We start from the raw sequence: 27,431 nt of genomic DNA on the forward strand, positions 1-27,431 counted from the left end.
CCAGCCATGCCTGGTTTCCCCTGGTGACTGATTGCCATCCTGCTGTAATGCTGCCTCAAGAGGGGTTCTGTCATACACAGGGTGCAAAAACTCCAGCACTTGGCCCTTCTGTGCTTCTCCCTGTCTGCTGGGGCCCGAGCCAGGGGTGGATATGGGACGACATGTATATCTTAGGTTCTGATTCAGCAAGTGCCTACGGTCAAACCTGACTTTAAGGGGCTGGCTACACTGAAGCCTTAGCCCCTGCTCCTATATATTTCTGCCTGCCCCCCGCACACACGCTACTACATGTGTGTGCGCATGCCCATGGCCACTCCCCCCAAGCATGTGCTTACTTAGGGCTAGTCTACACTGGGAACATTAAAGTGCTGCCACGGCAGAGCACTGGCAGAGAGCTCTCCCAGCACTCTAAAAAAAACCACCTCCGCAAGGGGCATGGCTCCCAGCACTGGGGCACTGTCTACCTTGGCGCTTGACAGCACTGAAACCTGCTGCACCGGGGGGGGGGTGTTTTTTCACACCCCTAAACGAGAAAATTGCAGTGCTGTAAAGTGTCCGTGTAGACAAGCCCTTGCACTTTGAACCCGTGCATGCTTGGATGGGTGTAAGAACCCAGGCTCTACTTCAGCTTGGGCTGCAACCCACCCACTCTGCAGTGAGGACGCAGGCAAAATCAGTGGAGTGATCACACTGTCACAGTGTCCCCGGGGCAGCCAATTCTCCTGGAAATGGCAGGGAAAGGACCCTGGAGTGGCACAGCACAGAGACCCCTGGGACATGCCCCTGACACACATGGGCCAGAGCAGAAACTGAGGCCACACTAAGTCAGGGAGGGTTTGTTGTGGGAATGCTCAGCCAGATAAGGCTAACCGAGGGGCAGGGCAGCCGGATCATAGGCACCGACTCCGTGGGTGCTCCGGGGCTCAAGCACCAGCGGGGAAAAAAAGAGTGGCTGCTCAAGTCAGCACCCAGGAATCAGAGCTTGAGTGTGGAACGTGATGAGTTCTTTGCTGCTAACACCTTCTGCCCTTGGGGCAGGGAGTTTGTCTATAACCAGAGGCAGGGTGATTAAGATAACAAAAGGCTTGTCTTTAAATGAAATTAAGGATTGTTAGATTATCCTCAGGTTTCAGAGTAGCAGCCCTGTTAGTCTGTATTCGCAAAAAGAAAGGGAGTACTTGTGGCACCTTAGAGACTAACAAATTTATTTGAGCATAAGCTTTCGTGAGCTACAGCTCACTTCATCAGATGCATTCAGTGGAAAATACTGTGGGGAGATTTATATACACACACAGAGAACATGAAACAATGGGTTTTATCATACACACTGTAAGGAGAGCGATCACTTAAGATGAGCTATTACCAGCAGGAAGGTGGGGGGGGGGGGAAGGAAGAAAACCTTTTGTGGTGATAATCAAGGTGGGCCATTTCCAGCAGTTGACAAGAACATCTGAGGAACAGTGGGGGGTGGGGGGGAACAACATGGGGAAATAGTTTTACTTTGTGTAATGACCATCCACTCCCGGTCTCTATTCAAGCCTAAGTTAATTGTATCCAGTTTGCAAATTAATTCCAATTCAGCAGTCTCTCGTTGGAGTCTGTTTTGAAGATTTTTTGTGAAGGATAGCCACTCTTAGGGTCTGTAATCGAGTGACCAGAGAGATTGAAGTGTTCTCCAACTAGTTTTTGAATGTTATCATTCTTGACGTCTGATTTGTGTCCATTTATTCTTTTACGTAGAGACTGCCCAGTTTGACCAATGTACATGGCAGAGGGGCATTGTTGGCACATGATGGCATATATCACATTGGTAGATGCGCAGGTGAACAAGCCTCTGATAGCGTGGCTGATGTGATTAGGCCCTATGATGGTGTCCCCTGAATAGATATCTGGACAGAGTTGACAACGGGCTTTGTTGCAAGGATAGGTTCCTGGGTTAGTGGTTCTGTTGTGTGGTGTGTGGTTGCTGGTGAGTATTTGCTTCAGGTTGGGGGGCTGTCTGTAAGCAAGGACTGGGACTGTCTCCCAAGATCTGTGGAGAGTGATGGGTCGTCCTTCAGAATAGATTGTAGATCCTTGATGATGCGTTGGAGAGGTTTTAGTTGGGGGCTGAAGGTGATGGATAGTGGCGTTCTGTTATTTCTTTGTTGGGCCTGTCCTGTAGTAGATGACTTCTGCGTACTCTGCTGGCTCTGTCAATCTGTTTCTTCACTTCAGCAGATGGGTATGCTCAACCCCTCAGACAGAGACAACACCTGCAAGAGCTCTATCAAGCATTCTTACAACTACAATACCCCACCTGCTGAAGTGAAGAAAACAGATGGACAGAGCCAGAAGAGTACTGTTCCTTAGACCGTGCTTGTCAACCGCTGGAAATGGCCCCCCTTGATTATCACCACAAAAGGTTTCTTCCCTTCCCCATCCGCCGCCCCTTCCTGCTGGTAATAGCTCATCTTAAGTGATCAGTCTCCTTACAGTGTGTATGATAAACCCATTGTTTCATGTTCTCTGTGTGTGTATATAAATCTTCCCACTGTATTTTCCACTGAATGCATCTGATGAAGTGAGCTGTAGCTCACAAAAGCTATGCTCAATAAATTTGTTAGTCTCTAAGGTGCCACAAGTCCTCCTTTTTTAGATTATCCTGAAAGCATTCCCAGGCACTCCAGTTATAAGATAGGAAACGAAGGGTAGGAGTAAATGGTCCATTTTCAGAATGGAGAGAAGTAAATAGTGGTGTTCTCCACCACCACCACCTGGCCCTGAAGGGCTTATACTGGTCTGGGACCAGTGCTGTTCAACATATTCATAAATCATCTGCAAAAAGGGTAAACAGTGAGGTGGCAAAGTTTGCAGATGATACAGAATTATTCAAAGTAGTTAAGTCCAAACCAGACTGCAAAGAGTTACAAAGGGATCTCACAAAACTGGGTGACTTGGCAACAGAATGGCAGATGAAATTCAAAGCAATGCACATGGCAAAATATATATATGCAATAATATATAAAGCAATAAATAAATGCAAGCAATGCACATGGCAAAATATAATCCCAACAATACATATAAAATGATGATGCCTAAATAAGCTGTTACCCATCAAGAAAGAGATCTTGAAGTCATTTGTGGTACTCTGGAAGCGCTATGTTTCCAGAGCTTTGCAAATTCGTAAGAATCCTTCTCACTGTGCCTGTATCATCCTGAATTGTAGCATGCTCATTCTTCTGCTTCAGAAGATTTAAAAATTCTCTCCAGTCATCAGTGAGACACACACAACTGAATAATATAGCTGTCCTTAATGTGCATCAAAATAATACCAGGGAACCTAGATGTAAATAAGATTGCTGACAGTTTCATCCAGAAAACTACAGTGAGACATTATGTCTTTAAACTGGGACATTCGTGAAGACAGCTTGTGATTGCAATGATCTTAATATACTGTAATTCATGATAATGTAATTATGTAGTTCATATCAATTTAATCATTATTAAAATAGTAAAGATACCAGTGATAGACATATTCAATAACTAGAATATGAAAGAAGTATATAAATATGCTGAAAATAGCCTCCCCGCAAAATTGGCAGAGTGCCCCCCCAAACACACACACCTCTTCAAAGCACCCACCAGCAAAAACAAAAGTCAGCACCTATGAGCCAGAATCTCTAGTGTGTGATGTGACTAGTGCCAGTGAATTTAATGGGACAGTTCAAGCACTTAAAGTTTCACACGCTGGCTGAACTGGGACCGTAGGGAAGGCCTGGGAACAGGGCTGTGCATTTGCCTAAGGTGGGGCAGGGGCTGAAGCTCCTGGGACTTGCTGATGCTGCCAGGAGCTGATTAGTTCAAAGCTGCCCGTGCCTCTGACGGCCCGAGCGATGGGTGCATGTTAGAGATTTGCAGACAAAAGCCATTCTTCCTCTCCTAGCCTGCAGGGCCATGCCAGCTCTGGAGAGGCCTTCCCGCCAGGGGCATCCTTGCCAGAGCAGGTAGCCCTCGCTCAGTGCTGGTGGGCCTGAGTGGAAGAGCCCTGCTCGATGCTGCCCCAGTGCCTCTGCTTCTTGTGTCCATCTCAACACCAGGGCAAAGCAGGGGCAAGCAGTCAACACTCAGATTTGGGAGCAGTCAGTGCCCACTCTGCACTGACGTCAGTGGGGCAATGGGGAAGCTGGCTGGTGGGCTTGCAGTTATGGCCCTCGCCGAAGTCACTGCAGGGTTTTGTAAACGGAACACATTCTGTAGCAAAGGCACCAAGCAAGAGAGCCCCTGAGGCACCATTGCAGAGCCACCTTGCGCTCCCATCAAAGTGTCTGGCTACACTACCAGGGCACAGGCATTGCCCCAGGGATGTTCCCCTGGTGATTTGCTCGGGCCACTCTCCAAGCAGCACGGCCTGGAGCCTAGAGTCTCTGATGCTGGTGATGCTGATATGGCTGGCACACAATCAGTGACACTTTCCTCAATCATGACTGCCCCCGGGAGGCTGACAGAGTCTGTCTGAATAACAAACAGCTCAGACTTCCTGACTATGGCACAACCATTCTTGGTGCCCCTTGGGCAGAGAGCTGGGCTCACAGCTCATCATAACTTGTGGCTGCCACTGCTATGCCAGGGAAGTCTCACTGCACTGTCCCAGCAAGGCTCTGGTGAATGGATGAGCCACCGAGCAAAGCCACTGATACCTACTGCAGCTGTTCCTCCAATCAGACCAATCGGCCCCCGCACCACCCTGCTACTTACAGTGACACAAACCAGCCCTGGGTTCAAACACCAATGTAACCACCCCCGCTGCACTTCAGAAGCACAGGAGCTTCCACGCTGAAGCTCAGCCTGCTACCACCAGAACTGAACCAGCGAAGCCACTAACTGGCTGCAGTAGTAGGTTGTTATCTCTGTATGGCCCAACCACACATGATGGCCACAACATTCACATCAAGGCCCATTCACAAGGCAGAGTCGGGGACAGTTTTTTAAGAACTTTAATAAGCTAAAATCATTTTTTTTTGCTTTGTTTTTATTGTTGTTAAAAATGTCATTGCTGTAAACTTGAGAACGGCCATGTGCCCAGGGGCAAGGCCCAGGTCCAGGGCAGGCACATGAGGCAGGACGTGCCCAAGGCTCCTGCTCAGTGCTCGGATATAGGGTGATCAGGGCGGGGGGGGAATGGGAAAATATCAACAGCCCGCCCTGGCCACGCTCTCTGCTATACATCTAGGCACAGGACAGCATGGGAACAAGCTGGGAAACCTGACTCACAGTCGCACCTCTGCTTCCCAGATGTGGCAACGGAGCCATTGTCCTCCAGATGTGGTGCTGGCTTGAAGCGGCAGAGTCCTGCTGCCAGGAGATGCTGAGGCCCTCACTCCACCCCCACGCCTATCTGTTTCCTTCCTGAAGCCAGTGTTTTCATTCCTCCTTTTGGCAGCCTCAGACACCCAGCTCCTCTCTGCCTGTGCCAGGGGGAGCGGCTCCCCGTGTGAATAGTGTGGGCTCCGCAGGTGCCCCTCAGTTTGTGTAGACCTGAGTTCCAATCACGCGCATGATTTCCTTCTGGATCTTGGGGTCCTGAGTGTTTATATTGGCGTCTCCTACTTGTCCATCTTCGTACCTGGGAGGGGCGAGGCAGGGAAAGCACTATGAGGGGGAACTCAGCGGTCACCCAGAGCGTCCATCGCCAGCGTGTCCCTGCTCCAGCAATAACACCCCCCCCCCAGGTCTGTCCTCCGAGGGCCACACCCACATCAAGGGGAGCAGAGCTGGGCTCTCCAGGCCCTCGGACAGAGGGGGAGGTCTCTGATTGCAAAGACAGGCACCTCACTCTGTATCTGAGCGAGGGGCTGGCAGGAGGGAAATGGGCCCCTTGTCACAGCGCTGGGAGCCCCAGCTAAACCACCCAGGTTTGCCAGTGGGGCCACAGACTGGGACCCATTCCATTGCTAACACCCCTCCCAGAGCAGAGCCAGGCTGCAGGCACCAGCGGCCTGGGTGTCAGTGTCTGGCCGTAGCTCTCGGCTCTGAGATGGGTCTGTCTCGGCAGGGCTGGCCCCCTGGTGACAGAGTGCAGACCCCTCTACTGTGATGATGGTGCTGAGCACTGGGCCAGGGGCTCTGCCTGCCAGCACCTCCCTACCCAGCGCCCCCTTGTGCCCCCGGCTGGCAGGTACCAGGCCCTGAGCTGTGCGGAGCCAAGGGGAGCAGGCTCTGGGGCTCACCTTCCTCCCACTGCTGACAGCTGCACGCCAGTGCCACTCTGGCTGGCTGGGGCAGGGGATCCCATCAGGAGAGGAAGCAGTAATGAATGAGGGCCTGGCGTGGAAGGAGGTTGGCAGTGGGGCTGAAGGCTGCACTCGAGCATCCATTTGGTGGCACACAAGATGCTACTGGGCCCTAGCAACCTCCCTGGAAGGCAGGGGTGGTGAGGGGCACTGTGCTCTCCTCTCGCCTCCCACATGGGGCTGAGTCGAGATGCTGACTAATGGTTCGCGATGCTCTTGCTGTTTGGGCTGTCCTGGTGCTGTTTGGGCCGTCCCATCCCCAAAGAGGGAGCTGCCCCCACCACACGAGCAGGACCCCTCCCCACTCGTGCCCCGGCACTCACACAAAGAAGAAGCGGGTGCAGGACACTGGTCCGAGACCGGGCAACACCCAGATGTTCCCGTGCTCTGGAGATCCTTCGAGGTGATCACTGCAAAGGGAGGAGGCGTCAGAAGGCGCCAGCAGCCCTTGCGGTTCACACACAAAGCTGGGGCCCTGCCTTGGGTATGTCTGTCCTGCCACACCAGGCTGTGGGGCGGGGGGGGGGGGGGAGGAAGAGCCGCTTCCCCAGGCCAGATAGGAGTGCTGGGAGAGGCACAGCCACCAAGCGATAATGGAGTGACCATGCCAAGGACACCCATGGTGCTGTGGAATGGCACAGGGAACTGCACCATTATCTACCCACTGTCCTGTTAACACCTATTACTGCAGCCTGGCTGCGCTCCCATTAGTCACCTCATTTAACTAATCCACTGAAGTGGGCCCACTCAACAGGAGTAACAGGGTGAGATTTGCTATGCAGGAGGTTCTCCATCTTTTTCATTCTGAGTCCCCCCCAACATGCTATAAAAACTCCACAGCCCACCTGTGCCACAACAACTGGTTTCCTGCATATCCAGTAGATTAAAAGCCAGGGTTGGCCGTAGGGGTAGCAAGCAGGGCAATTGCCTGGGGCCCCATGCCACAGGGGGCCCACAAAGCTAAGTTGTTCGGGCTTCAGCTTCAGCCTGAGTGGCTCGGGCTTTGGCTCTCTGCCCTGAGCCCCAGCAAATCTAAAGCCGGCCCAGCTCTCTGGTTTATTTTGGCAGACCCCCCTGCAACCTGCTCAAGGCCCCATAGGGGGCCCCAGGTCCCTGGTGGAGAACCGCTGGACAACATGATCTAATGGTCTGGCCTCAAAAACTCTAGGAATCATTAGGATCACCACAAGGGACCTGCCTATACAATTATGTTTCAAAACACACAAAAAGGAGTTGATTAACATCAACTGAATATCGTAATTATTATTTGTACTGTTGAATCATCTAGGAGCCCACACTGAGATCAAGACCCCGTTGTGCTAGGAACAGTATAAATACGCAGCAAGAGACAGTCCCTGCTCCAAAGAGAGTGCAGTCCAGCCAGACAAGAGAGGAAAGAACTGATGGAAATGGAGTTAGGCTACAAGCAAAGAGCCTAGAGCTGGCTGGGATTGATTCAGATTCAACATTTTTTGTCAAAAATAAATAAATAAATAAAATGCAGAATCATTGAAACCGAAACTTCTGGTGGGAAAGTTTGGACAAATTTCTCAACTCCAAAGCATATTTGGAAAAACTGTTTCTGAATGGTCAAAATGCCCATTTTGACATTTCTCTGAACAAAACATTCTGGTTCCTCCAGTTGGAAAGTCCTGTCCATTTCAAAACTCAAGCCAGTTAGAGTAAAAAATCGAAAAAGAAAAGTGGGCAAAACAGTTTGACTTTATGGCAATGAAACATTCGACTGAGTCAAACCAAAATGCCTTCAGATTTCCGATGCATAACGTTTTCGAGTTTTGACTTTTCATCCCGATTTGGAACTGGAAAACATTTCTAAAGCTCAAAGTTTCACAGGGCAAGAAAACTGTTTCCTGCCCAATGTGAAGAGCAAAACCCTTCGCCCCAACCCCCCGTCCACCAGCCCCAGGAGGGGACAGGCAGGCATCACACCAGCCCCAGGAGTCAGTGGGCTCAGACCCAGTAGAGGGCATAAGCCAATTCCAAAGCATAGGGGCCCAGCACTGGAAATGCCCAGGCAGGGTGTCTCGCTCTGGGGAGAGTTCACAAGAGCACATCTGCTGATCTCAACTATTACCTGAGAGCCTGGGGAGGAGGCAGGATCCCAGCCAGGCAGTCCCATCAGGCAGGGCTTTAAAAAGTTAATATCAGCCACTGGAGCTGTCCCAGAAGCCACCAGGGATCCACCCAGATCCCATGGGCAGGCCCCATCCATGCCAGAGCCCAACCATCAGCTGATCAAGAGTGAGCCCCAGCCAGACCACCATTCCCTAAGCCCTTTCCCCAGCCAGGCACTGAGAAAAGCAAAGACACTGAACCCACTGAGCTCAGCACAGAAGAGACAGAGAACTACCTGTCATGCACAGCTCATGGTGGCTCGCTGCCCCCCCACGGCCTCACAGCCATGCTGAAAGTGGGGACGTGGTGTAGCAGAGCCCCAGCAACCCTCAATGCTATCGGGAAAAGCTGCTGGGGAGGAGCCAGGGCTAACACCATCCTTCTGGGTCTCCAAGAGAAGACTCGTGAGTGAGTGACGCCAGCTAAAGCTCCACCAGAGGCAATGTGGTATGGGTCCCCTCCAGCCATGGACCAGCCCCCAGACCGGCCCAGATACTCCTACATAGAGGGAGGAACAATGCCCACCACAGCACAAGGCCTGGGATACACAGTATCACAGCCATGTGTGTGGCAGAGAGGGGACACCAGCATATGGACAACCAAGGTGGTGAATGGGCAGCGCATCCTACTAGGGCATGGAGCGAGCAGATCACAAGCTGCAAAGCCCAGCAGGAAGGGATGGCACGCTGCGACAGTCTGAGCTCAGAGAACAGGCCATAGGCAGCCAGGTTTCTGGCACCCACCACTCCAACCCCACCTTGTTCCAGTGCCATTCCTGGGGCCCAGGGCCCTCAAGGCGGTGCGTGAGGACACTCCTTCCTCTACCTCTTACCTTCACAAAGTGCTATACAGTTTAGATTCCGACTCTGCAGGAACCGGGACTGGATGGATCGAGTCTGCAAACAAACCACAAAGTCTGGATTACCATGACCTGCCTGGCATCCCACTCGGGTTGCGTCACCACTCTGCCTTTGCAGGGGCCAGCCCTGTCCCTTTCATAGTCCAAACTCCGCAGGAGCAGTCAATCACAGTGGAGAATGTCAGAGGTATAAACACTGATAACCCAACCCAGGCTGGACCCCAGCCCTGCTTTCTTCATTTGTTGTTCTCAGTAATTTGTTGAGTTCTGGGCTCTGTGGCCCAGCCCCCATCTGAGGATGGGATCCCAAGCAACCCTCAATGCCCACTGGCAGAGGGCCCACTACACCGTAACTCGTATCAAGCCTGACACACTCACCACCCCAACATGCTGTTGTCCTAACATGTCTCTAAAAGATATCACGTAAGGTATCATACATAAACTGGTGATATGTTGGTCCTGAAGGTATAGGTAGGGTACAAAGAGTTGTATATGTGTGCTGGAAATGTGTTTGGGAGACGGAGCATGACCCCAGCCTGCCCTAGGCAAAGGAATGTCTGACCGGCTTGATGATCAGCAGAGGACAATGAAAGTACATTTACATATCAGGTGAACAAAGCCATCAAGCTAACAGGCAATGGAGGAAGGCGCTCAGTGAGTTCACCGGGGCTCCAAGTCCGCACACCCAGGAAGTCTTTCTGGATCTTGAGACAAAGACAATAGACTTTGGAAATTGTAAGAGGGAGCACAAAGACATTATAAGTATCCATCACTTAAACAAGGACAGAGCCCTGGGTATCTGTGAAAGGTGGATCTTCAGCCATGGGGGTTGAAGTCTCTGAGAAGAGATTATAAGTGAGAAATTGCCTGAGACCAAGCTTGTGGTCTGTTATGCTTTCAACGCTAGAAAGCGGATTTTATTTTTGTTTTGCTTATAACCAGACAAGCCACTTGCTTAGTATCACTTAAATCTCTGTTCTGTATTAATCAACGTATTCTTGTTTTCTTACCAAACCATCTCAGTGCTGTGCATGGAAGTGAAGGGCAAGTCTTCAGCTAACCTAACCAACTGGTGTGCACACTATCTCTTTGGAGGCAGCGAACGCAAGTGTCCAGTGAGAGGGGCTGACACTGCAGGGAGATGGCTCCAGGGAGTGCGACAACTGGAGTTCACTGATGGGTCCCAGCAAGGCAAGGCTTAGATGGGCAGAGCCTTGAGGACTGTGCGGTGAGGTGGGCAGGCTGGGTGGCAGGGAGCTGACTCACAGTTTAAGCTCCAGCACAGTTCTCACTTCTGGAGGCAGAGGGGTAACACTTAGCTTTTTAGGACTGTAACCTACCTTTGCATAGCTGTGTTTTCATACTTTAATATTAGATGGCAATCTTGAACTTCCTCTTTGAACAGAATGTTTCATGTTGCTATAAAGTCTGTGGGATCTATTGCAGATCTCAAAAGCTCCATAGAAATAATGCTCCCAATGAAAAGTGAATGTAGCGTTCATGTGGGGCATTGATATTACAGTAACTCGTTTGGAATTCAAAGCGTCTTAGAGCGTAGATGTAGCAAAGGGCCTTGTGAGTTTACAGTTCTAGCTGGCCCACAATTCCTTTAGTGCCCTAGAGAGTTAAGAGCTAAGATCTTTGTCTCCTTTCGTTCCCCTGTGCCTTCTTATTGAAATGTATATTCTTGCTTGGTTGGTTTTTGGCCAATGAAACTTCCTGTCCATGGGGCTGGAAGTGTTTTGTGCAGCAGAACCAAAGAATCCTGTTACCACTGTTCTCCTGCTGTCATAGGAAACAGTTGTACAAATGGTTTGTAGAGCGTGGGTAAAATATGGAGTTTTATCCAGATAAAAGAAAAGTGTGTTGCATGCCTTCTAGTGGCTGGTCCTCAAAACTGAATATTTTCACTTGATTGCTGAAGGGCTACATATGGTCAGCTCTCCTGTATGGATGTGAGAGCTGGACACTTAAAAAGGACACAGATCAAACTCAGAACATTTGAATTCTGGTTTTCTAGAAGAATGTTTAGTTAGTTGGATAATGAAACCTATGAACAAAGAGGTGATGAGAGAGATTAATTTAAAGGGAGCACAGTGACTTGAGATCCTTCGTAAAGGAACATCTTTTTGTGGACACATAGCTTGCTGATCCCCGAGTGACTCGCTTCCAACACTCTGACTCTCATGCAAAATTGCAGGCGGAGGAAAAAGACAATTATATCAGAAATATCACCAGATGGACTGGCCACTCAAAAGACGGTGGAAGGTAGATGAGGTAACATCTTTTATTGGACCAATGTCTGTTGGTGGAAGGGAGAAGCTTGTGTCTTTCATGTCCTGAGACCAACATGGCTACAACAACACTGCAAAGAAGAAAACTGGACAAGCAACGAGGAAGGGGCAGTGGCTTGGGAACACACCTGTCTGCAGCTTAAAACAGCAAATGGAGATTTGTTGAGGGGTCTTGGGAGTGGAGGAAACTGAGGAGTTGCTGAAACAAGATGTGCTGTGTTTAAAACTTTTTTCCTGGGGGGAGAGTTTTATTGATACCCAGTGTTTTTCTACTCAGGGCTTGTCTACATTACCCGCAGGAACGACGGACAGCGATCGATCCAGCGGGGGTCAACTTATCGCGTCTAGTCGTGATAAATCGACTGCCGAGCACTCTCCCGTCGACTCCGGTTCTCCACCGGAGCGAGAGGCACAGGCAGAGTCGATGGGAGAGTATCAGCTGTTGACTCACCGCAGTGAAGACGCCACAGTGAGTAGATCTAAGTATGTCAACTTTAGCTACGTTATTCACATAGCTGAAGTTGCATAACTTAGGTCGATACTCCCCCTCCCCCCAGTGTAAACCAGGCCTCAGTGTTTCACAAGGATGAATTAGGCATTTGGGGCAAAGGGAGGTACAGATCTGTGTTGGGGGTGTGGATCCCCTCCCAGAGCCATGCTTGCACAGCTCTCAAGGCTTCCCTCCTATCTTAACGCAGGTCCAACCTGTGTAAAACACTACCCTGGACATGTGTCTGGGCCCACCCATATCCCCCAGCATGTAGGTGTGACATCAGATACTTGTAGATTACAGAAAAAACTAGGCCCAATTCTACATGGCTTTTGGCCTTTCTCACTTTATCCCTACATGTTCTGACCTCAATAAGGTAGCTTTTCTTGCTGATTCCTCCCATCTTCCACTCCTTGTAGGTTTTCTGCTTTTTCTTTATCACCTCTCTGAGATGCTTGCTCATCCAGCTTGGTCTACAACTCCTGCCTATGAATTTTTTCCCCTTTCTTGGGATAAAGGCTTCTGATAGTTTCTGCAACTTTGACTTGAAGTAATTCCAGGCCTCCTCCGCCTTTAGATCCACAAGTTCTTCAGTCCAATCCACTTCCCTAATTCCCCAATTTCCTTAATTGTTTAAAGTCAGCCCTTTTGAAATCAAAAACCCTAGTCACAGATCTATTTTTGTTTATCCTTCCATTTAGTTTGAACGGAATTATCTCATGATCGCTCGAACCAAGGTTGTCCCCTACAACCATTTCTTCTATGAGGTCCTTACTACTCACCAAAACCAAATCTAAAACGGCAACCCCTCTTGTTGGTTCAGCAACTACTTGGTAAAGGAATCCATCAGCTATCACATCCAGGAAAATCTGAGCCCTATTATTATTACTAGCACTTGTCCTCCAGTCTATATCTGGGAAGTTAAAGTCTCCCATGATCACACAATTCCCATTAGTATTTACTTCATTAAAAAAATTAAAGAGGCCTCTATCCATATCCAAAACAGATCCCGGTGGAGCACACCCCAAGCACTATCCCAAGGGAGGCTCTAGTAGCTTTCTTCCCCAATATGATTTTTGCAGGCACACACACACACACACACACACACACACACACACACACACACACCCCTGCCAATGCAGCCCAGCCTTGTTTCACAGCTCCTGCTGTCCCAGGCCTGGTCCTTCCACCGGAGGCCACTAATTGGGCCAAACACAACCACCAACTTTTGTCAGCGCCGGAGGGTGCTTGCGCCCCCACCCCCACCCCAACGCCGCCCCTCCCTGCCCCTATTGGATCCCTCCCAAATCCCTGCCCTGGCCCCGCCTCCTCCCCCAAGTGTGCCACGTTCCCCCTCCTCCCCCCTCCCTCTCAGGCTTGCTGTGCAAAACAGCTATTTCGCAGTGCAAGCGCTGGGAGGAAAGGGGGAGAAGCAGGACGCAGCGGCGCACTCAGGGGAGGAGGTAAGGCAGAGGTGAGCTGGGGCGGGGTGGTGGGGTGGGGAGCTGCCAGTGGGTGCAAAATACCCACCAGTTTTTCCCAGTGGGTGCCCCAGTCATGGAGTCAGCACTTATGGGGCCAAATTGTCTCAGGACACATGATCAGCTTCATGCTTTGCGAAAATGGTCACTAGGAGCTAGAATAAATCCCACCAAACATCTGTGATCGATGTAGAAGCCAGGTCTCCAGATGTGGAAGCCCAGGGCACTAACCAAAGATGTAGGTGAGGCTGACTATACACATTTTATAGATGGGTAAACTGAGGCACAGAAGGTGGGGTTTTCAGAAGTTGACCCTCAGAGTCAGAAGTTGACTGCCCATTGACATCAATGGGACCAGAGTTGGGCCAATACTAAGCGGTTATGGCCCTTACCAAAAGACCAACAGAACAGCAAACAAAACCTAGGAGCCCTGAGCCCCAGTCGCCTGCTCTAACCACTGGACAACATTCCCTCCCCTCAGGCACAGAAAAACAGTGATTGCGCAAACACATCTCAGATATGACACAGGCCAGTCTTGCACATAACCCTGTGGCTGGCGTGAGGGAAGAAGGACAAACAGAGGCTGCCCATGGCTGGGGTTCCAGGGACAAGGCCCAGCAAGCAATACCGCCGGTTACCTGAGGGATGGTGTTCATTCGGTTATATCTCTGGACGAGCTCATCCTTTGAGGGCATCCTGTGCTGTCCTTTCCCCATCCCTGTTGGACAATAAAGGAAGAACAACAGCACAGGTCAGCAGTTACTGGGGAAAGGCCACCCTCTTCTCACTAAATCCTGTGTCCAGGATACTCCAAAAGGCATAGCTGCTTGCTGAAGGTGGCAAAAGGATGAGGCCCGCTCTCCGTGAAGATCAATATTGCCCTCATACGCACCAACTCTGAGGGTACTCCAGGGCTGGAGCACCCACAGGGAAAAATTAGTGGGTGCTCTGAACCCACCGGCAGCCAAACTTCCCTACCCCCCCACCTCCTTCTCCTCCTCCCCTGAGTGCCCCCAGTCCCCGCTCCTCCGCCTACCTCCCAGCGCTTCCCGCCCGGCCACCACCAAACAGCTGTTTGGCCGTTCTGGGGGGGGCGGGGAGAGGAGCGGGAATGTGGCACACTCAGGGAAAGAGGCGGGGCTGGGGTGAGGATTTGGGGAAGGAGTCGAAATTTACTACATTTAACACCATTATAAATGCTGGATGCAAAGCAGGGTTTGGGCTGGAGGCTGACAGCTCACGGCCCCCCATATAATAACCTCCCAACCCCCAGAGGGGTCCCAACCCCCAGTTTGAGAACACCTGGGTTACATGATACCTGCCCTGAAGCTTAACAATCACAGGTGCTCAGGGAGGAGGAGACTGTAATAAAGTGCTCCTGAAAGGGCCATGCACTGTGGAATGAGAGAGAGCCGCAGCTGCCGCTGCCTGAGGCCATTGAGAAGGACAAGGGTGGAGAGTGAGTGAGCTGCTGAAGGTGGGGTCTGAGCCTTGTTAACAGGAGTTGCTGTGGTTCCCTGTTAGTCTGGAGTTTAACAGGACCTGGAGCTCAAATTCTGTCTCCCCCCAGCCCCCTCAAACTGCCATGGGGCAGCTTCAATCCACAGAAGGCAGATGAACCCCAGAGCACCCAGTTGTCTCCCTAGGTGCTTGTGGCTGAAGTGGGGGCATCCTGACTTTCTCTGCCATCCCGCTGGCCTGGTCTGGGCCCCCAGACATGCATAGTCACCGAATGCTCCAGGTGAAGATCCAACCCAACTGGGAAGCGTCCATGGCTCAGGGGCCTTGACAGACGACGTAGCAATGAGTTTGACTTTCCGGAGCTAAGGGACAAGGCCAGAAGCAGTGTGATGTGTCTCAGGGATGCTCAAGCTAAAGGGGGGTTAAACAGACATGGCTTCTGCTGCCCTCGTTTGCTTCCTGATATGCCCTAAGAGACATCAGCCCACGGGCCCCAGATCCCCGGAGTGAGTAGTGTAAAAGGGCCCTGAGAATCAGAAAGCTCCCCGCGTTCACCTCCCCGTGGAGAGGGGAATAAACAGGGAACAGGAGTCTGCACGTCCCCCAGCTCTCTGGCCTGGGTTAGACAGGAGGCAAGACTAGGTGATCACAGCAGTCCCTTCTGGCCTTTGAATCTGTGAATCCATGGGACCAAGAGAAAGGCTAGCAGAAGCCCTGGAGGGGGATCTGTGTGGACTCTCCCTCCAATCCCACTGGCCACGGCAGCGCTGTCTGGCCAGTAGCCGTGATGCCAGCAACTGTGCTGAGACTGCTCCAGGAGAGAGATCTATGGCTTCCAGCAGCTTTGGATGAAGCTCTTTAGCAATGCCTGGAGCTGGGACACCTACCACTCAGGGCAGCTCCTCTGCTGGCCACATGCCTGCTGCTTGTGTGGCCAATGAGCCATGTGGAAGCTGTGCAGAGGGGACAGAGCTGGCTGCCTGGATGAGCGGCCAGGCTTCCCCTCCACATAGCTCTGCTGCAGCTGAAAGGGTGCTCTGACCAGAATTTCCAACACCACTCCCAGGGAGGCACCAAAATAACTGGCTCGATTTGCTTAGGGGCTCCGCCCACTGAGTATGGTCAGTGCAGGGTTCTCTGGGAAGTCTGACCCCAGTGAAGGGTGCCGAGCACTAGAAATCTAGGCCTGAGCTCTTTTGAAGAGATAAAGCCAGATTTTCAGAATTCCTATGGAGAGTCTTTTGCAGACCAAATAAACCAAGCCAGCTCCAGCACGGGAATGGCCTGAGAGGTGATGGGCTAAGAGACGAGGGCCCTAGTCCTGGGTTCCTGGTGGAAGTAAAACTCTCACTGAAGCCAATAAAAGCTTCAGATATGCAAGAGAGGCAGGACTGGGCTCCCAGTTTGCGTTGGGTTTCTTACTGTGCTGATTCAATGGCTATGGGGACTGGGCCAGCCAGGAAGCCGGGCATCCTGGCAGACACATCGGGGGAAGTGTGTTAATTAAAGCTAGTTGGAAAACAGGTTATTTTTCTATGACAAATTTCTACACAAATTAAACAAGTCATTTTTGTCCAAATTTTCCATGGGAAATGTTGATATTTCTCTGAAAAATGAGAAACTGAAACTGAACAAGTTCAGTATGGAAATGCTGCTGTGGTGCCCATAGCAGCTGTAGTTCAGGTGCTTCATGTTCTCCTTCTCTTAAGTGGAGCACAGAGTCTGGTCCAAGAGGTGAACACTGCTGAACCACTCAGTAATAGCGACCATAATGTAATATCCTTGAAGGGGAGAAATGCCACAGAAACCCACCACAGTCGCATTTAATTTCAAAAAGGGGAACTACACAAAAAGGAGGAGGTTCATTAAATGGAAATTAAAAGGGACAGTCTCAAGGGGGAAAATTCCTGCAAACTGCATAGACGCTATTTTAAAACACCATGACAGAAGTTCAAACTAAAGGTATACCCCAAATATAATACAACAGAACAGTAAGAGAACCGAAACACATGCTGTGATGGCTAAAGAGCTGAGTAAAAGAGGTGGTTAGAGGTAAAAAGGTATCCTTTAAAAATTGAAATCCTAGTGAGGAAAAAAAAAACAGAGCATAAACTCTGGCAAGCCAAGTGTAAAAGCATACTAAGGCAGACCAAGAAAGACTGAAGAGCAACTAGCTAAAGACACAAAAACTACCAGCAATTGTTTTAAGCACCTCAGAAGCAGGAAGCCCATCTGCCAAATAATCAATGAGGGCACTGGATGATTGAAGTCTTGAATGAGCACTCAAAGAAGACAAGGCCATTGTGGAGAAGCTAAATGAATTCTTTGCATCTGTCTTCACTGCAGAGGATGTGAGGGAGATCCTCACGCCTGAGCCATTCTGAGGAACCATCTCAGACTGAGGTGTCAATAAAGGAGGTTTTGGAATAAATAGCTAAATTAAACAGTAATAAGTCACCAGGACCAGCTGGTATTCACCCAAGAGTTCTGAAAGGAATTCATATGTGAAATCGCAGAACTAATAACTGTGGTATATAACCTATTCCTTAAATCAGCCTCTGTACCAGCTGCCTGGAGCATAGCTAATGTAATGCTGATTTTTTTTTAAAAGGCCCCAGAGGTGATCCTGACAATTACAGACTGGTAAACCCAACTTCAGTACCAGACAAATTGGTTGAAAGTGTAGTAAAGAAGAGAATTATCAGGTACATAAACATGATAAATTGGGGAAAAGTCAACACAATTTTTGTAGAAGGAAATCATGCCTCACCAATCTATTACAATTCTTTGAGGGGCGGGGGGGTCAACAAGTATATGATCCAGTTGGTACAGTTTTCTTGGACTTTCATAAAGTCTTTGACAAGGTCCCACACCAAAGGCTGTTAGACAAACTAAGCAGTCATGGGATAATAGGGAAGGTCCTTTCATGGATCAGTAACTGGTTAAAAGATAGGAAACAAAGGGTAGGAATAAATAGTCAGTTTTCAGAATGGAGAGAGTGGTGTCTCCCAGGGATCCGTACTGGGACCAGTGCTGTTCAACATATTAATAAATGATCTGGAAAAAGGGGTAAACAGTGAGGTGGCAAAATTTGCAGATGATACAAAATTACTCAAGAGAGTTAAGTCCAAAGCTGATTCCAAAGAGTTACAAAGAGATCTCACAAAACTGGGGGATTGAGTAACAAAATGGCAGATGAAATTCAATATTGATAAGTGTGAAGTAATGTACATTGGAAAAAAATAATCCCAACTATGGATACAAAATGCCGGGGTCTAAATTAGTTGTTACCACTCAAGACAGAGATCTTGGCGTTATTGTGGACAGTTGTCTGAAAACATTTGCTCAACATGCAGTGGCAATCACAAAAGCTAACCCAATGTTAGGAGCTTTACGAAAGGGAGAAATAAAAAACAGAAAATATCATAATGCCACTACATAAATCCATGGTACACCCACACCGTGAATACTGCTTGCAGTTCAGGTCACCCCATCTCAAACAAGGAGTATTAGAATTGGGAATGGTACAGAGAAGGGCAACAAAAATTATTAGGGGTGTGGACAAGCTTCCATTTGAGGAGAGATTAAAAAAAACAGGACTCCAACTTAGAAAAGAGACTACTAAGGGAGGATATGGTAGAGTCTATAAAATCAAGACTGCTGTTGAGAAAGCGAATAGCGAAGTGTTATTTACCCCATCACATAACACACAAACCAGGGGTGCCCCAATGAAATTAATAGGGTAGTAGGTTTAAAACAAACATAACTTCACACAACCCACAATCAGCCTGTGGATTTCAATACCAGGAGATGTTGTGAAGGTTAAAACAATAACTGGATTCAGAAAAGAATTAGACATGTTCATGGAGGACAGGTCTCTCAATGGCTATCAGCCAAGATGGCCAGAGACTCAACCCCATGCTCTGGGCATCCTTAAACCTCTGACTGCCAGAACCTGGGACTGGACGACAGGGGATGGATCACTTGGTAATTGCTCTGTTCTGTTCATTCCCTCTGGGGCACCTGGCATTGGCCACTGTCCTAAGACAGGATACTGGGTGAGATGGACATTTGGTCTGACCCAGTATGGTCGTACTTATGTTCTATGGGCTTAACCCCCTGATCAGACTACATCTCCCACGGTTCACCACGGTCTCCCCTCTTGGAGAAGTGGGTGATGCATCATGAGAAATAAAATCTGTCTGGGGAGCCTGGTCCAGAGAGGAGAAAGGGGACACGTGGTGCCTGAACTAGAGCTTCCAGGAGGTATTTGGGTTTTGGATGAAAAAATCAAAGCTTCCCCCAGGAAGCAGATGCTTTGCAGAGAGCTATTCATTGTCCATCCGTTCCTGAGACATGGATGGCACCTTCCCCACTGTAGGCATGGGAGGCTGCTTCCCAAAATCAGTGCCATGCAATGCTGGAGAAGAACCAGGACCCCCCACAGGCTGGCAGAGTTGCCTTCCTGACTGTACCAGGCTGTGACAGCAGATACCCACGTAGCCAGGGACTTCCCATCAGAGAAGACCCATCACCCCGTCAGACCGAGGCAAGATCTGGCACTCCCAGCCAATGACTGCGGGACATCCCAGAGCATGTTACAGAGGTGGGGAGGGGAGAATGAGGGAGCCGAGCGATGCATGGGGACTGCCATGGCTGAGACTGGCACACACACAAACACACCACAAAGCAGGCATGCTGGCGCCACCAAGCAGGTGTGTCTCTGAGAAGGGAGGCATGAGCAAGGGTTAATCCCAAGAGGCCACAGGACCAGCTCCCACACAGGTTAAACCTGCCTCCATGCCACCAGCACACCCTGCCCAGCCACCTTGGACAGAGCTGCTCTTGGCAACAGCCCTGAGGGGGACAACCTGGAGCACAGTGGTGACAGAGGAGCAGGGCCTGGGGGTACTCATGCCAATCACACACAGCTCTGGTTGGAAGCAACATGTGCAGATAGGCCTTGCATCAAGCCCAGCCTGGTGCTGCAGACCAGAGTCCTGGAGGGCAGGCTGTGCAGGGCGACCCACCTAGGAAACGCCACTCAGGTGTCCCTGGGAGCCGCATTCTGCTTCTCTAATACACATGGCTTCTGGAAAATGCTGTTTGCATGTGCTTCTCCCAGCCTGAGCGGGGTGCAAATGGCATGAGCCCTTTACACAGGGAGCCCAGAAGTGTCCCAGCCCAGCAGTGTCCCTCCCAGGCTGGGTTTGCAACAGGGCATGGAGGGGAATGTGTAGCTCTCCAGGGCCATTGGGTGCACAGACAGACGGGGAGAGAGGAGAGCCTCTTACCTGAGTATCCAAAGGAAATACTGGAGATGGGGCTCAGATAGATGCCTTTGCCATAGGCTGCTCCATGCAGCTTGCAGGAAAACACCGGCGTGAGCAACACAGGCAGACGCCGCGAGCATGTACCCAGGAGGTGCTGCATCCGCCAGCCCGGGCCCGGGCAGGGAGAAACCAACAGGGCACAGACTGGCCAGACTGCAGGCCCCTCCCCCACTTGTCAGTCTGTCCATCTGCCTCACGCTGCAGGCCCCTCCCCGGCCTGTCGGCCTGTCCATCTGCCTCACGCTGCAGGCCCCTCCCCCGCCTGTCGGTCTGTCCATCCGCCTCACGCTGCAGGCCCCTCCCCCGCCTGTCGGTCTGTCCATCTGCCTCACGCCTCAAGCCCCTCCCCCGCCTGTCGGTCTGTCCATCCGCCTCACGCTGCAGGCCCCTCCCCTGCATGTTGTCTATCCGTCTTCCCACCCATCCCCCACCAGTCAGTCTGTCCAACTACTTTTCTGTCTGCTTGTCCCACTCAGGAGCAGCTGAGCCTGCAGAGCCAGTGCCTGGGCACTGCTGGGAGCGGGGCGGGTTTGGGAGAGTTGGCTGCTGGGAGCTGAGCTGCAGCGGAAAGAGGAGAGGACATGGCCTTGGGCATAGGGCCCTCCCCCAGGCACACCCTGCTGATGGGAGACTCTGCTGCTGGTCCTCACTGCAGCCCAGGACTGCAGGGGTTAATCTTGCCCCGCAAAGCTGGGCTCTTTTCTAGTGCCAGCCAGGCCAGAGCCCGGATCTCAGACCCACTGGCTCGCTCAATGCCCAGGACAGCCTAGGTCACCTGCATGTGGCCACACCCAGCCCATGAGGTCAGAGCGTTGGCAGAGGGCGGGCACCAGGCTGTTACCTGCAGTTTGGTGTAGGACGCATTGACCAGCCCGTTGCGTAGGATGGAATGCCAGTTCTCAATGTGAGATCCACTGTAACAGCAAGGAACCAGCAAGTCAGGCACACCCTGCTCATACCTGTCCCCTCACACACCCACCCTCCACTCCTTCACTGGCACCTAGCACACACATAGCCAGCCACTCTCTTGCTACCAGAGCAGCACCTGGGGCCTCCCTCTCTCCTACACCCACACCCAGGATGGCAAGGCCGGAGGTGGAACTTCCAGCTGGAACAGATGCACCCATGAGAGCATTAACCACTGCCGTGTCTGCGGCAATGCGGGCACCAAGAGAGGCTGGCTACCCCGAGGACAATCCCAGGGGAGAGCCTAGCCACATCCCCAGGGCGGCTAGCCCCTCCTGCTACACCCGACTGTGTCCATGCCAGCTGAGACTCACACCTCCTGCTCCAGGGCAGTCAGACCCACAGACACACCATCCCCTAGGGCTGGCATGGCTTCGTAAAGTCTCAAGAGCTCTCTCCTCTGCTGGGCCATGCCCAGCCTTCCCTTCTGAATGGCCCTGAGCCTTTGGCAGGATGGCGGGCCAGGCTGAATGGAGACAGCCCTTCCCAAGGAGCTCCCTACTCACACACCCTGCGGATGCAGGCGGCCTCCCAGTGCTACCTCATCAGCCCCGCGATGCCCCAGAATGCCCAGCTGTGCCATGGCCACACAACACGTTACCCAGGCAGCCACAGGAAGATCCCACTTAGTGTAGGTAAGTTTGGATACTTCTGCACCTCTGGGCTTTGAGGCAGCAGACTGGGATTCTCAGAAGAGCAGCCCCCACTGTTCCATCTGGGCCTGGCCACGCCTCTGCCCACCCAGGGTAAGAAAATAATGCAAGTTATCTGGTCCCTATCAGCCGCCAGCCCCTTTGGGGCTGGAGTCCCTGTTCTGGGCAATGGATCTAGCTGGTTCTGATCTGACCCAGAGGGTCCTTCCTCTCCCTAGCACACAGCACCACCATTCCACTGCCAGGTGGGCTCACAGGGCCCGATCCAAAGCCCAATGGGGGTCTTTCCATTGACTCCAATGGGCTTTGGATCAGGCACTAAGTTTCCTTATCTAGCAGCAACCCCATTCCCCCAGTCTGCCTGTAGCCAGAGCTCTCCCCCAGGTACACTCAGACCCTCTCGCCTGGCTGGGTACCTGGCTCAGCTGCTGAAGCAAGGGCCTTGGCTCGCTCTCTCTGGGCACCAGCTGTGCCAGGGCATCGCTACCAGAGCAGGGACAGGCCCCACTGTGGGGATGCTTCCAACATGCTGCAGCGAAGGGGAAGCCGGGGGCAGCAGTGCAAGCCGGTTTGGAGTCCCCAGGAAGAAGCAGCGGGGAGCTGCCCCAAGGGAAAGGGCCCCGTCCCGCCATGGACTCACTGAAAAGCGAAGGTGCTCCCGTAGAGTTTCTTGGCTGTGCGGAACCGGGCTTCCTTGGCTGGGGGGCTGCTCAGCAGAAGGAACTGGTGTGAGGTGTGCATGAATTTCAGCTGCTACCAAGGGAAACAGATCAGCAAAAAGGGGAGGGAGCGAGCGAGTAGGAGAGAGACAAAAGAGAGAGATCATGCAGGGAAGTCCGTCCCCGCGCTGAACCCTCATCCCAATCCCACCACTGTCTCCAGGAGCAAGCGCAGGGCCCAATGGTGCAGACATCTCTACACCTCAGGGACACTGGGTGCCAGGCAGTGACTGGTGGGGTGGAAGCAAACCAAGGCTGCTCCCTGCATGGCTAGTGTCAGCAATGGCCACAAATGGAGCCTTTCACCTTCCCAGTCCTGCCCCTCTCGGCAGGGCCTGCAGGCTGTTACCGGTGACCTAGGAGTGAGAGAGCTATACCCAGAGTCCCGCTGGATGGGAGTCCCCACCCCAGAGCCCCGGCCCCCGTGTTCAGGCAGAGCCTTAGGGAACAAGACACGTTCGGGGCATGGGGAGCTTGTATCAGAGGACTGCAGACCCCAGGATGGGAAGGGTGCCAGCCTGATGCAAGGCTCAATCACACTCACAGTAAGGGCTGCTCATGGGCAGAGCTGGGGGGTTGCTGGTAGGTGAGGCTTCGGAGGGTCAAAGAGGCCAAGGAACTCCCGGAGGTGGGGAGAGGGGAGGGGTTGGGTGTTTACAGGTCTGAGGACCAGCTGAGCTTGTAGAGGGAAGGAAACTTATGGCTTCCCATTGCTGAAGTTACCACTGAGGGGAACTGGGAGGGCGGTTACATAGGGACATGTCTCCTGGGGCTTCCTTTGCTTCCTGCCACATGGCAGATCTCCTGCCATCTGCACAGAGGCTCCCTCTCGGGGAGCAGGCTCCGTGCATTCTGCATCATGCTTGGCCTTGGTCCTCTGAACCCCACAGAACCCAACCCACAGCAGGTGGCTCCAGCCACAGGGGCCAGGGAGCTGTGCTGGGAATGGGGGGTTAGGGAAGCTCCGGCCCACTGTGGCAACACGGAGCAGGGCTGCGCTCACTGGGCATGCAGGAGGGAGCGGGATGGTGGCAAGCAGCCAGCCTGACCCAAAAGGAAAGAGATCGTACCCTGAAAGGGGAGCGGCCACGTACCCTGCTGAGAGGCAGCTTGACAATGTGAGATCTGTTACTGGAGATTATCCTAGGGAGGAGAAAGAGGCCGTTAAACTGCGGAGTTGCCGTGCCAGATCAACCATTGGCCCAGTTAGGACATGTTAGATCAGACCAGTCCACACTTTTCACATATTGAATCAGACCCCAGCCCATCCAGCATGGTGTCCTGCCGCCTGCCCTGGCAAATCAGATCCCAGCCCATCCAGCGTGGTGTCCCACCCCCTGCCCTGGCAGGTCAGACCCCCGCCCATCAAGCGTGGCGCCCCTCCCCCTGCCCTGGCAGGTCAGACCCCCGCCCATCCAGCGTGACATTCCACCCCCTGCCCTGGCAGGTCAAACCCCCGCCCATCCAGCGTGGCATCCCACCCCCTGCCCTGGCAGATCAGACCCCCACCCATCTAGCGTGGTGTCCCACCCTCTGCCCTGGCAGATCAGACCCCAGCCCATCTAGCGTGGCGTCCCACCCTCTGCCCTGGCAGATCAGACCCCAGCCCATCTAGAGTGGTGTCCCGCCCTCTGCCCTGGCAGACCAGACCCCACCCATCCAGCAGGGTGTCCTGAAAGCTTCAGAAAAAAGAAAAATGAACCAGCCGTGCCACATGATCTCACCGGGAACAGTGTTTCCTCTCAACTGTTGCCTTTCAAGGCTCACTAGCAATTCAAACCAGCACCCAATCCGCAGATATCATGGCTCCAGCCCTGCAGGATTGGTGCCTCCGTGTTTGGCAATGGGGCAGAGACGATGACAAAATTACAGCCCATCCGCCCACCGTGGGGCCCCTGCTGCCCTAGTGAGCCAAGCAGGGTCTGTTTGTATGAGAAGCAGCACAGCTTTTAGCCACTCGTGATGGCACGGGGGAACCAGAGACTGGGCAGTACATCTGATATTGGCCCAGAGAGACGGTCATGCTTCTACAACATTAATAACCATGGGGTCCGACACTCGGTGCCCTGGGAACTGTGCCTCTGTGCTGCCTGGGAAGCTCAAACTCACATTGTTCCCAGATTGCTCATCCCGGGGGTAGTGTCACTGGGTCCCCTCGGTGAGCCGGTGCTTTTACCCCCTCGCATCTCATCCATCCTATGAGCCCCTCGCCCACCTCTGCCCCCACCCTCCCACAGCACAGCAGGACATGGAGCACTTACCATTGCAGGAGAGGGTGTGCCAGAGGGTCCAGCTTGTCCATCTGCTTCTTGATTTCCAGATACGAGCCCTGCAAAGAACAGGGCAGAGCTAACGCTGGGGCCTGGCACAGGACACCAAGGAGCGCATCTCAGTCAGAAAGTCACATAACAGTCGGAGCGCCAAGGGCACTGGGTTTTCTGTCACCAGCGTCTGCAGCCCACATCCTTCCATGGGGAGAGGAGGGTGACAAAGGAAGGTGAACCTGGCTCACCAATAGTGCCCCATGGCTAGGACGCTGGGTCCCTAGGGGCTGGGACGCTGGCCTGGGGCTCAGGAGAAGCAGGCTGTACTCCCAGCCCTGCCCCTGACCTTGGAGATGTCATGTCTCTTCGGGAAAGAGCTTAGCTCTTTCTCTGGGGCTGTGCATCGCCTAGCATGTTGAGGCCTGGATCTCAGTTGGGACCTCTAGTGCTGCGGGCCTAGGAGTAATAATGAACATCAAGAATGTCATCTTCTCTGCAGCAAGGGGACACAAGCAGCAGCCCCGTTGGGTGAGGGTTGAGGGGCAGGATGGGCTGAGAGAATCAGAGAGGGGCCTGGATTTTGGATCTATCCTGAGGCCAGGCCCAGTGTTGGTAGCACCAGCTACTATACCTGGGTCATTTCCCGGATTGACATCACGCTGTCCAGGGCCTTCTGCAGACGCTCATAGTTCTTCTTCTGCAGTGTGGGAAGGGAAAGAGACAGCTGTCAGGCACAGCACACACGGACACATACCCAGCCTGTCCTTCTTGCCCCCCACCCAGCCTGATGCCAGGGGTCAGAGCTCCCTGGGGACCCCAGTGTCCTGTCAAGGGAACCCATGGCTTCATTGCCCCATTGCACCAGTGCAAATCGTAACTACACTGCAGCCACAGGGTGAGTGGGAGGCGGATCAGATGCAATCCCCGCCCATTCACATGGGGATGCTCCGGAGTCTGGCTTTGGGCCACAGCAGGCTAGTAGCACTGATGCCAGTGGCTGTCAGAGACAGGAGCTTAGACTCTGTTGAGATCTGCTCTGACAATTCCTACGTCCCTCTGTCCAACTCCTGCACCCGGGCAGAGTCGCCCCACTCCCTGAACCCAATGGGAGTGTGGGAGGAGGACGTCTGTCTCCCAGCTCTGGTAACGTCTCCTCCCCCTGGAGCGTAGTCACACCTGGAAATGTCTGGGTATAAATGGCCTGGGATCACCACTGCCTTCTTGACTGACAGCAAAACGAGGTCCTGCCGAGCCAGCCCAGCTCCAGGAGAGCGATCGGCGTCTCCCCCGCCTCAGGCGGCAGCAGCTGGGTCTGTAGTGAGAAGGGACAGGCCGCCACACCCCGGCTCAGTGACCCTCCCAAGTGGGAGTCGCGCCCCCAGCTGGAGCTCGCCGCTGTGGTCTTAGGAGTGGCCCAGGGCCCCGCTCACAGCGGTGGGATGAGGCGCTTACCTTGGGGTTAAAGGCAAGTGTTTTGGGGTCGCTGGGGTCCACCACAGAGGGATACGGCTCGAAGATGATGCTTTTGCGTGGGGACTCCAGGGCAGCCCGACACATGGCCACAAGCAGATCCACCACCTGGGCCGGGGAGAGCGCGACTGAGAGGAGGAGGAGGGCGGGAAGGAAGCGCCACTGCCCCAAGCGCGAGATCAGGCCCTGATGCAAGATCCAGCCCTGCCAGGAAGCAGGGCCCTGATCGGGTGCGGGGAGGTATCCGCTCTATCCGAGGCGGGGCGAGATGCTCAGCTCAGCACCCCTCCAGGCTGGCGCTGTCAGGGGAGCAGGCATGCTGAGGGACTCTCACCTGCTATGGCATTGCTATGGCACCATCACTCTGCTCCTTCCCTAACAGCTCTCCCCTGGGCTCAGGGCTCCCCACCCCCCAACTCTCTGCCTGTGCCCCTGCTGATGTCCTCTGCTCGGTGCTGGTACCTCTGCTCCCGTGGCCACCTCCTCCGCTGCGCCAGACATCACCCCCAGGGTGTAGAAGGAGAAGACGCACAGCTCCCGCGTGCACACAGCCGGCTGCAGGGAGATGAGAGTGACACTGGGGGTCAGAGAGAGCCCATGCCCCAGCCTCCCACACTGACCCCAGCACTGGAGTCATTCACCATTGGCCAGGAGCGAGTTCCGCAGGGAGCAAGCCTGCCCCAGCCCCCAGGCATGCTAGGAACCCAGATGGGCTGGCACTGCAGCATTTGCCCCCTGGAACCTGTTCCCATAGAGACCCTGGTGCATTCTGGGAATATTTTTTGTTTCTGTTAAAGCTGGCAATGCAGCTCCTGCACCGCTCAGAGGCTCCTGGACACAGAAGTAGCTACAGCTACATGTCACAACAACAGGCCACCTCCCTGCTCCAGCACCGGCCATCCAAGGCGCTCAGCACACGTTCCCTCATTAGCACTCACACTCCCCGGGAGGCGCCATCCCCTTATGACAGGTGGGGAAACTGAGGCTTGGGTATAGTTGAGGCCAGCATTCTCAAGAATGCTAACTTTGAGTA

At 52.8% G+C, this 27,431-nt stretch overlaps 1 protein-coding gene across 1 annotated transcript in view; it reads right to left on the bottom strand.

Moving 5' to 3' along the window:
* Positions 1 to 4,956: 4,956 nt before the first annotated feature.
* The window catches only part of PARP6 (poly(ADP-ribose) polymerase family member 6), a 50,365-nt gene continuing 27,890 nt past the window's right edge, over positions 4,957 to 27,431 (bottom strand). Inside the window, 13 exon segments of the mRNA XM_043493781.1 lie at positions 4,957 to 5,605; positions 6,596 to 6,659; positions 6,662 to 6,682; positions 9,241 to 9,304; positions 14,171 to 14,250; positions 20,288 to 20,357; positions 21,168 to 21,240; positions 22,586 to 22,698; positions 23,759 to 23,807; positions 24,926 to 24,993; positions 25,560 to 25,625; positions 26,381 to 26,506; positions 26,861 to 26,953. Of these exon segments, the coding sequence (XP_043349716.1) occupies positions 5,503 to 5,605; positions 6,596 to 6,659; positions 6,662 to 6,682; positions 9,241 to 9,304; positions 14,171 to 14,250; positions 20,288 to 20,357; positions 21,168 to 21,240; positions 22,586 to 22,698; positions 23,759 to 23,807; positions 24,926 to 24,993; positions 25,560 to 25,625; positions 26,381 to 26,506; positions 26,861 to 26,953 (990 nt within the window). The 3' untranslated portion in view covers positions 4,957 to 5,502.

The sequence above is a fragment of the Dermochelys coriacea genome, chromosome 10, assembly GCF_009764565.3.
Source record: "Dermochelys coriacea isolate rDerCor1 chromosome 10, rDerCor1.pri.v4, whole genome shotgun sequence".
Taxonomy (NCBI): Eukaryota; Metazoa; Chordata; order Testudines; family Dermochelyidae; genus Dermochelys; species Dermochelys coriacea.